This window comes from Sabethes cyaneus, chromosome 3 (genome assembly GCF_943734655.1).
Source record: "Sabethes cyaneus chromosome 3, idSabCyanKW18_F2, whole genome shotgun sequence".
NCBI lineage: Eukaryota > Metazoa > Arthropoda > Insecta > Diptera > Culicidae > Sabethes > Sabethes cyaneus.
Window position 1 is genome coordinate 61075039 of NC_071355.1, and position 13546 is coordinate 61088584.

Here is a 13546-nt window from a genome sequence, read left to right on the forward strand (position 1 = left end):
AGCTTTGTAAGTATGCCGATGGGTCGAAAACGACCCCAATGCACTAGGAAGGTTAAAGAAAAAAACTACTTGTTTCGCTCTTCATCTCAACTGCCCATAAATGGAAGACAGTCACATCTGCAAAAACGTGCAACTACGAAAAACGCTGTTGAAGCCACGACAGTTTTTCTTTAATTTTGAATCGATTTTGGAAACAAATCGTCCAAATCGTCATAAAATCAATTGAATGTACATAACAGAATACTTTTACAAGCAATTTGTTCACAAGTGATCTAAAATTTGTTCCAAAACTTAGAAAAACTACCGAAGTTACTGATATGCGTTTATTTGCGTTTGAATAAGCAAGAATAAACGCATAACAGTCACAGGCACAGGGCACAGCATGCCTTGATCCTTGCATTGTCGGTGTCTCGGCAGTATTTTCAGGACCATGTGTCGTTGTTTTGATAATTCACGTACTCGTTCAATTCAATTGTTCAAAATGTCCTTTTTGGCTCAAATCTCTTCCTGGCCTTTTCTCCTTTTTATTGTAATTTGTTATCTTGGGTTTATAGTGAGGTCGCATGATGGGGTTTGTTTCACTCAGAAGCTGGTCGCTTTCTTGTGTGTCCGGGTATGACCAATGTGAACCTGTACACTATATGTGATAACAAATGAACTATTTAAAACTAGTTTTGCAATTTCGAGTACCGACTTAGAGATGTCACATGTTGTATTTTAGTTAAATTCAGAAACTGATCCTCGTAGAGGATTCCGGAACATTCACGGACATGTTTAGATGTGGCCAATGGCGTCTTGAACGCTTTATACGACTACCAATAGTTTAGATTTGCAAACCCGTGTATTTATAGGTGTCACATGATGGGTTTGTGTGATTCAAGGTGCTTCTATGTTCAAGTCCCATATATTCCGGAACTTGTTCCCACTGTAACTTCGGAATCGTACATCCGATCCAAATTCTGCTCAATAGTGTTCTTTTAGGCCATAAAATCGTTTGGAAGTTGCTACAGGTGAATCGGTCCAGGTATTTCCCAAAAACAGATGCTTATTGATATATTTCTACTACTGTGACTGTTATGCGTTTATTTGTAATATGGGACTGACATAGTTTGATATTTTTTTCAACATCTTGGGAACAAACATAACTTTTTTGTTTGAAATATTGAAAGAGCAGTTAATTTAAAGATGATTCCCAGGTTTATCTCAAAAGTGGTGAAAAGTCAGATGGGACTGTTATGCATTTATGGGCAGTCAAGCAGTTCAAAAGAAAGAAGATAAAATGGTTCGTTAGAGGTCAACGAAGAAGGTCAAAGGTCAACGCCTTATCCTTATCCTTCCGTGCCCTTTTAGATCCTTTTAGATTCTCAGAACATTCTAGAAGCTGTCATTGTCTTTTTAGTTCCTTTTGGAATCTCTGTCTCAGTTGCAAGTTTGCGTTTTGGCGAAAGTTGAATTGAAGGTACCTACGCTTGGAAGATGGTCAAATATCTTCCTGAAGTTGAAGCCAGTGGATCTGGAGCTCGGTAACATTTCGGTTCATTATACTGTTTAGGCAATGTTTTCACAGAAACAGGACATTGTGTAACTTGGTTGGCGCAATTGAACTCTATCAGAACCGAATAGTCGTACTATTTAGCATTGTGTAATAATTCTTTCCAGATAAGCGGTCTACCAACTGCTGCAGGTATCTGGAAGGCCTTTAAAGCCGTTAAAATAGCAACCCAGCGCAGAGGTTCAAGTTAGCGGCTACAATGGGGATTAATTGAAAGCATATGAATCTTATTTTTCTTTATTATGGAAAAGCACTTTTTCCGGGTTCAGGTGAAAGTCGTGATTATCAAGAACTCAATCTTTGACCGACCGTTTGACAGACTTTTGGAAATGTTTTATCCACTCGTATATCCATCATGACTAGAGGGATGTAGCCAGGTAACCAATAAGCATTACCAATGCCATTCAAATGCAAGCCATTAAGCATATAATCCACCTTAAATGCCACTTAAAAGCTATTTCGACAAAATATGCGGCTGCTTTACTGTTAATCCTCTTATAGTACTAACAAAACTTATTTGCAGCTGATTACCGACAAGAAGAATTTGAATAGAATTTTGGATGCCAATTTAATGCAGTTGACTGCTAATTAAAGCTAATAGACAGCAACGTACAGTATAAAATGCCAGCTATGCTAATAAACGGATTATTTACTGCTTATGTTAAAGCTTATTGGTTACATAGGTAGTTGCCATCCGCGGTCATCGAATACATAGCAGTGATTAATGCTCCTCTTTTCGCAAAACTAAACTAGCCCGCAGGTTTTTTTTCGCGGCACTAGATTCAACCTTCGGCGTACAATTAGGAACTTTCGACATGCCCGTTTCGTCCATGATTATAATACAGTTAGGCGGAAATTATATGTCGCTATCGTTAATCTGCTCCCTGTTGAAACCCATCATACGAGTGAGGCTTGTCTGCTATGTTATTCGTAGAGATAATTGTTGTTTTCATGAATCTGATCGTCCAGTCTTTTATGGCCATTCTCACTCGCCGTCCTTAGCAGTAAAATGCCGGAGTGGTTCGTGCTGTTTCAAGAAATCGGCTCCATTCAACTCGATCTTGGGCTACCCATCGCCAATCTTCCAGTCGCTTCAGAAGTCACAAATCATTTTCGACCTGGTCGAGCCCTCTAGGTCCTGCTCCAACGCCTGTGTGGTTGTTAAAGGGAACTGTTTTCGTCACGCTATCGCCTGGCACCCTCTCGACGTGTCCGGCCCACTGTAGCTTACCAACTGTCGCCAGATGTACGATGTAAATCTCTCCAAGCAGTGCTTGTAACTCGTGATTCATACGCCGCTACCACTCTCCGCTTTCAGTTTGTACTCCACCAAATATCGCCCGCAGCACTTTCCGCTCGAACACGGTAAGAACGCGTATGTCCTCCGTGGGCAAAGTTACGGGTTCAAGTAAAGAACTACCGTACATTGTCAGCTTCGTACGGCGGGGTATGCTTCTTGATCGTAGGCGAAGGGCAAAGTAGGCCCGATTTCCCGCTGGATGTTTTTATAATATTATTGTTCACGGTCACCAGCGATCCCAAATACACATGTTTGTCTCCTTAGAGCATCTACTTTTCATATATTTGTTCTTCGATGCATTTATTTTTAACCCAATCCTCCAAGACTTCGCTTTCAATCTGGCGTAGATTGTCTTCGCCGTCGCAAAGTTGCTGGCTATGATATCAAAGCAAAGTCATCTGCAAAACCTAAGAGTTTGCTACTCTTGTAGAAAATCGTGCCTCTCGTTTCGAACCCGTCAAGAGCGATGTTGAACTGCATGCAGGATAGGCGTCACCTTATTAAGAAAACACAACACTCGATCCAATGTAGCTCTCATTAGTCGCGTCATTTTATTCGGAAACCGTGTTCGTATACTATCTGCCATATGTAGTCTCGATCGACTGCATCGTATGCTGCTTTGAAATTAATAACGATGTAATGGATGGACACGTTGTACTCCCGACATTTCCGTGAGATAAAATTTGGATCCGCAATTGCGCGAGCCTCATGCAACCCACCTGTGTATTTCCTACGAAACCTTGTGCTATCGGTGACAACCGGCGTAATAGGATCTAGGAGAGTGCCTTGTAAGCGGAGTTTACCAACGTTATGCCGCAACAGTTACAGCAATTGAGCCGATCGCTCTTTTTGTAAATAAGACAAACCACTCCTCCCATCCATTCATCCGGTAGCATCTCCTCCTCCCTCCTCCTCCCTCCTCCTTTTGGAAATAACCCAGTGTAGAGCCATTGCCAGTGTTTCTCGACCATGTTCATAAAGCTCTACCGATAAACAGTCCTTACCAGCGACTTTGTTGGAAACCCGGTTTCTCGTTTGATTTCTCGGAGGTTGGAGGTTTGTTGGGACATCAATATCTTCCATGGGCCTCTGTGGTTCATAGGTACACGGGTACCAACGAGCCACATGCCCTGGCGGGTGTTGTGGGTTCAAATCCGGTTATAATCTCAGATTATAGCTTGGGTCGACCCATGCACCTTCCAGCATTGGACAAAAGGTAGGAGTCACAAAGCCAACTTGTTAAGCGTAGCTACCTATTACCCCCCGTCCTTTCCACTCTTTCCCCTCCATTCCCAAAAAATCCTTCTTCATTACTTTCCCTTACCGTCCCTTCATCAATTGTAGAACCATCGTTTAAAAAATATTAACATAATGATTGATCTAATTTGTGGATTTCACATACACAACAAAAATACGTCCGTATACACCAGTACACTCACATTCTTTACTATTGAGCACAATATTTCGACAGATTAGATTGCATCATCCATTTTGGAGCAAATAGCATCATAGGTCTGCTAAATAATTTAAACTAATTTTTACTTTTTCTCTGGAATTTTAGATGCTTTGAATAAACACTCTAATATAAAACGAATATATTATACCGTGTATAAACTGCCAGTTTTAAGGAGGGGGAAGGGGGTGGGATGGGATGGGCCACATGTTCTTCGGCCGCGGGTTATCGAACGAAGTAAGGTTACTTCTGTTAAATGATCAAATAGATATGCCCCCTTAGGATACACGCCCTCCATATATCTCCCCCTTGTTAACCCTAGCAACGCTATATAAAGGCTGATCATTGACTATGAACTCATTTTTAGTTATTTCAGTCCTTCCCGGGTTATTTTCGTTCACACTTTTTGTATGATGCGTTGTTTTTGGGCGACCCCCTGCTCCTAACAGTCCGCTTAGTTCATGGACGGCCCCATATGAAGTACTTTATACTGACATTTTTGTGTATTGTTTTTAAACATGCTAATGTTCATTGTTTAGGTATTTGCCTTCACTTTATGTTTTTGGCACAATGTCACCCCCTAGAAGGGGTGAGATTGTGCCAAATTTTATGCACTTCCAGTAAACCATCTGAACCATCTCTACGTTAGTTGTTAATTGAACAATTTAGTATATATTGACAGGTATGAAATCAACTTAGTTTCTAAATTGTGCGTATACTGAGCTAAAGAACGAAAACATATGCTTTTTTGGCACAATTTCGAATGTTTCTTTATTGTAATAAAACAAAAAAAAGAAAATATTCGGGTTTCTGGAATATTACAAAAATTATAGTCGATTTCTCGATAAAAATCAGATTTAGGCCGAGTTTGGGATTCTTTGAGATTAGATTTAAAAAAGAATTCGTGTTTATCTCGTGTTTTATAAATACTAAAAATTACAATTCGGGTTTAAAAACCAAAATTTCGGAATCGCGTCAAGATTGAGTTAGTTATTTTTCACGCATTCAGATCATGATTTGTTTCGAATTCTACCTTATTCAAAAACCTTTGCAACGATTTATTTAGATTGTCATTTTTAAATAAAGTTATGAGAAAAGACGAAAGGTGACCCGACAACAACAACGGTTCATTAATAATTTTGGTTTAAAAAACCAAACATTGGAGCTCTTCAACAGTGGAATTCAGCAATTTGTCACCATATCGTATAACTCATTGAATTGAAGCATTTAATATCAATTTATGTTCAAACTTCTTCCACAGTAATAGTAACCCCGTTTTCAATTTTCAACCCTTTCAGGACCGAGGAACCTTGTTGGCGTCGCACTAGACGTAGGCTCTGCGAACAGCACGCCGAGGAGCCTTCCTCCTCTAGCGTGACAAACGAGACTCTACCGAAAGACTTGATCAGTGCTCCTACTAGTAGTACTATTACCGATCTATTATTACCAGAGCGATACCATCAGCTGCGGAACGCAAAATCCTACACCGATCTTCGTCGTATTTTGGATCGTAATGGAAAATACTACATCGGCAACGTAATCGGTCAGAACGGTCGAAAACTGAATGGAAACCGTAAATGCGACTACAGCAATGGCCGGCATGCAAAAGGTGGCCTTGCAAAGCGACAAACAGCGACTGAACGTTGTGCAAAAAAATTGGGTCAGCTAGGTCATCAGCAGTGGGGTGAAAAGGATGGTGGAAAAGTGTTCACTTGTGTTCGAAAGCGTAAACAGGACAGTTGGAATAGCGCTAGTAGCGCTGAAAGAGGATTAGCGAGCTTAGGAAAAACAGGTACAGGCTACTATTGTGTAAGCATTCAGTGGTATTTGGACTATTTGAGTGAGTGTGCGCAACGTGCGGAAAAACTGAAAGAACGGTTCGTGGAGAAGAAAGTGCTCTACCCGAAGTTGAGAACAGTGATCAAAATACAGCGATCCAATACAGAAGAGCTAGACCAAGAGGAGGCTTTCGACGAATTGTTTCCTCGACGAAACCTTATCCGAAACTTTATTATGGACAATCAAGACGTAAAATTATATCAGGAAAAATCTCAAAAGCTGCGAAATATTATTGATGACTTTTACCGCTTAAAACTAGATGCAGGGGATATCAAACGCGAAGCGATTCCAAAAATTATTCTGACTGATTATTCATCTTGTCCAACACAACCTAGCGAAGACATTATAAACAGTGGATCCAAAATAGTGTACAATAATAATGAAAATACTTTCTCAAAAGATACCGAAAGTGTGCATAGAAACAGTGATAATCATCTAAACAACAACAATAGTTGTTTTCTACAGCCTCATTTTATCAACCCTAAACTCGATACCCAGCTTGATGTTCCGCCAGTGAACGGCTACGAAAGTGAAGCAAGGCCACCGTAAAATTGCACATCCCTGCTGATCTGCTAATACCTACTATACAAATGATTTATATCCTTATTTGCACTATCGTAAATCATCATCATCTTCATCGGAACGGTCTCCTGCATAAACCATCAGCGGAAGGAGTGCCCGGCAATAAAACCGGCAGAGTCCCAGAAGAATAGAAACTTTTGGGGCGACAAACCATGGTTTCAATTATGGATATCGAACCCAAAAGACAAATCTGTGATAATCGTGCAACACTGTCGCAAAGTGCTGTTAGTCAAAAATCAATCGATCTGGAAATTCCAATTCCACTCAAATCGCCAACCACATCGCCCACCTCTCCAGTGTCCGGAGCTGGTTCGGGAAGCGGGAGCACACTTTCCCCCACGACGACAACGACAGTGACGGTTGCACCGAGCGTAACCGTGACGGACACCGAACTGGCCAAACGGGCCATGAAACTGGACCTGATCGAGGCCCAGAGCAATTCGACAGCCAGCGTTAGCGGTACCAGTGCGGCCAGCACGGCCACCACCGGTACCACCACCACACATTCCTCGACGTCCCAGTCGGCCGCCACTACCACCACCGCCATCATCATGAAGCACCGGAAGCTGAAGGAGCGCACGTTCAGCGACGAGCTCGGATCGCCAAAGTCGCCGGCGGCGACGATAGGTATTACATCTTATTTGTGTTTTTATGTTTCCGTACTGCATAATTGATCCCATTTAACTTTTATAAGAAATATTTGTGACCAAACTAAATTTGCACTAACAGTATACCAATAATAAATATTGTATAAAGTAAATGACACATTTCAGCGTCACAGGACATAATCAGCAACCATTTTTTGCTGTGCAAATTTTCTGCAAACAGCTGGAGAAATAAATGACTGAAGGTGGCTTAATTTTTCAGTGGTATGTCAGCAATTTCATAAATAAGAAATGCTTTGCATAGTGAGGATGGTGTCGCCTATCGCTGGAATGTGTCAAATTATATTTCACTCAACAATGCCTCTCACATCCATTTAGCATTATCCAATTTCGCAAAATTTATTATCTCATTCATATTGCCTCTAGCTTCTGTTCGATACTCAAAGACAGATGAATTTTTTTACACAATATAAATACGGTTCTTTTTTTAGCGTTTGATTATTTGGCGAGATCGCAAAGGTACCCATACAATATTGAATTTTGTTACTGTTCGTTTGCGTGTTTTTTCTTCTGTGGATCTAATTTCATCAATCTCCGGAAGAATTTTATCAGAAAATTATGCAAATACTAGATATAATCAGGTATCATTTTAGTGAAACATTTTAACAGTTGGCGCAACAGTAAAAGAATTTGTTTACAAAATTTAATGTGCACAAGTACAAATTGTACGGGTAATTCAAATTTCGCTTGGAGTTTTTCGAAAACCACGTGAGACGTTTCACGAAAGTTCATTGATTGATTGGTAATACGCTTCTCTGATTCATTGAAATATTTCCATATTGGTGTACTGAGATCAGATGTGTAATTTGATCCTGTTAGGTTGCTATTTTTAAAGTTATTTTTTACCATCTTAGTTTCATCCACATTTTTAAGAAACTTATGAATCGAGTGTTTAGAAACCAAACCGTTTTTGTTGTTCTAAAATATTTAAAATTGTTAAAAAAATTTGAAACTATACTACAATTTAAAAATTTTTTCAATTTAAATTTGAAAAAAATAATCACAGAATCAATGCTTCGAAATACAAGCTGAAGTTGAAGTGCAAATCAGCGACGTTGATTAATTGGTGAAAATTATCAGCAATCAGCTCAATTGATAGCAAGCTTACGCCGTGCTCTGAAAGTATCCTCAATTCGCTATGTTTTACAAGCAAAGGGCAGAAGACGAATTGATCTGCTCTCTCTCTCTCTCTCTCTCTCTCTCTCTCTCTCTCTCTCTCTCTCTCTCTCTCTCTCTCTCTCTCTCTCTCTCTCTCTCTCTCTCTCTCTGTTGGATCATTCATCATTCGGAGGTGAAGCAAATGGTTGAACCGAAAACAAAAGCACTTAGTAGTTGTGAGAAACAGATGTCGCTGTCTCTTTATGGTTGAGATGAGCAAAATTAAGCCTGATTGAGAGTGCCCCTGAAACACGCATGTAGCACATCACTCGCTTTATAGTAGCTGTCCATAGCTGTTCACTCTCGGCTGTACCGTATGCTGTCCTGAATCTACGACTTGCTTTCATTCACTCCTCTGGTAGTTTTTCCTCCTCCCAAATCCTCATTCTAATTATCCAGTGAAGTGCCGTTGCTAACTTTTTTGGCCATTTTTGTAGAGTTCTCCCGGGATTTGGTTCTTTCGACGGCTCTATTATTATTCTGCTGACTGATTGCTCGCCGGATCTCTTCGAGATCGGGAACCGCACGCTGTTACTGTTTGTAGGCACTCCTAGATTAACTACCCTTGTGACTCCTTCTGTTATATCGCCATAGAGATGCTCACCAAAGAACTGCTTCGACCACCCCGCGCTCGTTTGTGACTAGATTCTCCCACTCGTCCATACACATAGTTCTAGTTGTTCTAGCTCTTTACGATCTCTGTCCTCCTTCTGGCGCTTTTTCCTCCTTAGGATCGTGGTCAACTCATTCCGAGTTTGTGGATACTAGGCCAAACTCTCCCTCGTGACAATGCTTAGATAGTTTTACCAAGCCCTTTTTCTCTCCATCGCTTGTTGGCATTCGCCGTCAAACCAATCATTTCGTGTGCTCGAGGTTTCCTCCTCTAGCACCACCATTGCGGCCCCATTGACGGCCGAGCGTATCCTACTCCATACTTTTTTAAGGGTCGAAGCATTTAGCTCCACAGAAGAAGGAAGAGCTTCATCCAGTACAAGCGCGTAGTTCTCGGCAACTTGCGGGTTGTCAAATGCCGAATGTTTATCCGAAAAAAGCGTGTCTAAGTGAAGTTTAAATGTTCGCCATTTTGAATCGGAATATTTAAATTTTAAATTTTTTCTGGTAAAATTGAAATCAACACTCCAAAAAACATGGAACCTGATTGTCATGAAGTTTCGACCACGAATTTGGAATTTCCGACGCCATCTTAGAATGCGTCCCGTCTACCTGAATAGAACTTAGCGACATGCAAACCTTAGTATTCTCTCTGACAGTCAGGCAACGCCTAATGCACTAAAGACCACAATATGCAATTCTAAACTGGTGTGGGAATATATTCTTTCATTGCGTTAGATTAAATTATGGAAAAGCGAAATATATTTTGTAAATTATTTTCGCCGTATTTTCAAAACAGATGTGTGAGTGATGTATAACGCTGCTACAAATTTCCAACAAGTAATATCCTTCTGTTGATATCGTATTTGCCGTATAACGAAAAATTATATCAAAACCGCCCTAAAATAACATTTGCACATAACTCAGCAACTATGCTTCGTAAGCAACCAAAGTTTACGTTAGATTGAAGCTGTCCATGGCAATCTAGTTAATTTACTCGGAATCTGCACCGATAAATCATTGAATCACACTTTTACCCGCATCGCGCTTTTACCCCTCCTTATTCTATATGGTTTTTTTCCACGTCAAAGCTTGCTGTGTTTGCATAGCATTAATATGTTAAGGTGCGTTCAACAACAAGTTCATCAGAGTACATTTATGGCAGTCAGTATGGCATCGAATATCACCGTTCCCTTCCCTTCTTCAGTGTACCAACATACTCCCATAAACTCGGAAAACCATCACAAAGAAATAAAATTAGTTCATCTAATTTACTAGCCGTAATAAGATCTTACAACTCGAAACACTAAACATTGCATTCTATAGGTTCTATTACTTTTTGGGGCATATTAAGATTTCTCCCCCAATAAATTCATCACTATATTTTGACTTTTTCGCCATCCATTTTTCATTAATTTTTTTTCGGCTGTTTCATTCGTCACATCACTCGCGACACTTAACTTGAGGCACCGAAAACTTTAATATACCACCATAACATTTATTTAGTAAGATATTATAATGATTTTGCCCAAACTGTTCACTTGAATTGATAGGAAAAACTTCACTTTTTTCGATTGTAATTGCGAATCCACAACCGTCGTTGCTGTACGTTACCAAGGAAACGGGCGTATATATGGAGTAATGCTAACGTAAACATTTGAGCATGAAATTGAACAATTATTTTCGCTATTAAATTAACGATTGTAGAGTGTCGATAATATACCTCTAGAATTCTCCATAAACAATATTTTGTGTGATAGAATTACTGTCGGATCTAGTTCAACGGCAAAAATAGATACGTGATTCTACGTTTTATAATTGTTCATAACAGATTATTACCTAAAGCTTGCTTCATTTAGATTTGGAACAAACTTTTGCTCATATTGTGGCGCTTTTGGTGGACGGATTTGGAAGTTCTTGGCGCCAACGTGTCGGAAATTTTGTTAGCTTCAACTATATATTTTTGACATTTCGCAAAACGACTGTATTTTGTAAACAAACAACATGAAAGCCGAAAGAAGGGAAAAAATTGTGCACAGTTATTTGGAAAATCCATTGTGGTATGTATCTAGGCTAGCCAAACAGCTGAAATTGCCCAAAAATACCGAATTGCGCGTTATCAAACGGTATAAGGAAACATTGACGACGATTCGAAAGCCTCAAGGTAATCATCAGAGTGGAACTGTCGACCGGAAACTGCGTGGTAAGGTTTTGAAGGCCATCAAGAGAAATCCCAATCTGTCGGACCGTGATTTGGCCAGAAAACTCGGTGCTGCCCATAGAACCGTCGAATGGTAAATGGTTGAATAATGCGCTCCAGAACCACCATGAGGTTCCACAGCCTCTTATTCAGACCTCCTCGTGGTACCATCCGGGATGCATTCCATAGTGGAAATCGGATAACCGGTGAAAACTAGGGTCGTATGCGGACAGAGAAGGGGGCACTCATGCGAAGGCTGAAGTGTAAACTCTCCGCCTGCCGGACGGTTCTCTTGACTCCCAGGAACCAAAGCAGAGGATCCAAAGCCCCTAAAGGAGATGGTTGTAATAGCTGTTATTTATGGCTATTATGTGAAAACTTGAATGGATAAACCCCTAATCCAAGGTGTGACGCGACCCGTACCGAGGGATGAATGGTGGAGGGGGTTCTATAAATTCTCTCGCCGCAACGGAGCCTGTGGAGTACCAGGGCGTCCTCCACAGCAATTTGGCCTTGCTGCATCAAACCGGTCACTGATGCAGTGGACGATTTCTTACCGTACACGCTCTCTCTGCCGAAAAACAAAGAAACGAATGTGGTGTGGTAGGAGAGTAGGGAGGAACAGGACTTGAACGATGCACTAGCTGAGGTTCACTCCTGATCCTCGTCTATCCTCAACACGCCGACTCGTTGTCGACTCACAACGAAGATGTGGCTCCAACTCTCTACTCACGGGTCGAGATTCACTCTGCCTGATCTCTAACTGTGTACTGGAGGGTGGGCTGAAACAAAAGGAGAGCCGAACAGTTATGGCCAGTAGGATGACTGTAAAATCGCTCAAACAATCTAAAAATATATAACGTCGAGTATCCACCCCTGGGTTACTCAAAAGTTGCTGAGAGATCTCAGCACGCTTACCGGTCTTGCGATAGGACATCTGCCGAGTAAATATCGTCTTCGGAATCTCAGTTTCGTACAAGATGATATTTAACCTCGGAACACTTGCTCTGCAATCGTGGAGCATAAATAGTACGCAGACTGCAGTATCTCAAAAAGGGGAGATCTGGTTGGCGTCGCCGATCAGGGTACTAGGTTCATAAACCTAGTCATCCCTGAATGGCACATGTCTCGCTCCAGTTACCAGCCTGTCACTTCCTCAATAAGTGATACGTAGTTATTTGCTTATTTAGATCACCGTGACACTAATATTATTAGAACTTGTTGATTCTTTTCGGCAATTAATTAATTGATTGAAAATTTTATGTTGTATGTAAAATTTAATAGTAAATAAATTTTATAATTGTTTTGTAGACGTTTGATGATGGCCGAAGGAAAACAGTAGGCAGAAACGTCACACCAAATCAACAGTTTTTGATTTTCACCGAAAAGAATCAACAAGTTCTAATAAGTGATAGGTAAGCTTGAAGCGTATAGTAAAATAATAAACCGGGGCATACCACAATAGTTCAAAATAATGGACGCAATGGTAAGAGTACCCAACAGAGGAGAATAGTACCGTCAGGAGAATTCGACTCCGGGAAGGAATCAAGTCGTATCGAGCTAGTAAACAGCCAAACCGAACCATGCAACAAAATATTGTGGCCAAAATCCGTGCTCGAAAGCTATACGGCCGGGTGCTAACCAAGGTTGACGGGTGTCCTCTGATGGACGATGAAACCTATAGACTAATCTCAAGATTTTAGTCTTGACCTTGGAATGAGGTCATACATATATTAATATTTTTTGAAACGATGGTTCTACAATTGATGAAGGGACTGTAGGGGAAAGAAATGAAAATTTTTATGGTGAAGGAGGGGGAAGAGCGGAAAGGAAGGGGGGGGGGTATTGGTAGCTATACTTGACAAGTAGTCATTTTGACTCCTACCTTTTGTCCAATGCTGGAAGGTGCATGAGTCGAACCAAGCTGTAATCTGAGATTATAACCGGATTCGAACCCACAACACCCTCCAGGGCATGTGGTTCGCTGGTACTTGTCCAGCGCCTCTATGGTTCAAAGGTACAAGTACCAGCGAACCACATGCCCTGGAGGGTGTTGTGGGTTCGAATCCGGTTATAATCTCAGATTACAGCTTGGTTCGACTCATGCACCTTCCAGCATTGGACAAAAGGTAGGAGTCAAAATGACTACTTGTCAAGTATAGCTACCAATACCCCCCCTTCCTTT

General features: G+C 40.9%; 1 protein-coding gene across 2 annotated transcripts in view; it reads left to right on the forward strand.

Annotated features, from left to right (window-relative positions):
* Window positions 1-13546, forward strand: part of LOC128741523 (uncharacterized) — a 97367-nt gene that overhangs the window by 80380 nt on the left and 3441 nt on the right. For both annotated transcript variants that reach the window (XM_053837399.1, XM_053837398.1), the window contains exon 3: window positions 5604-7353. In XM_053837399.1, the coding sequence (XP_053693374.1) occupies window positions 6879-7353 (475 nt within the window). In that variant the 5' untranslated portion in view covers window positions 5604-6878. The remainder of the gene's footprint in view (window positions 1-5603; window positions 7354-13546) is intronic.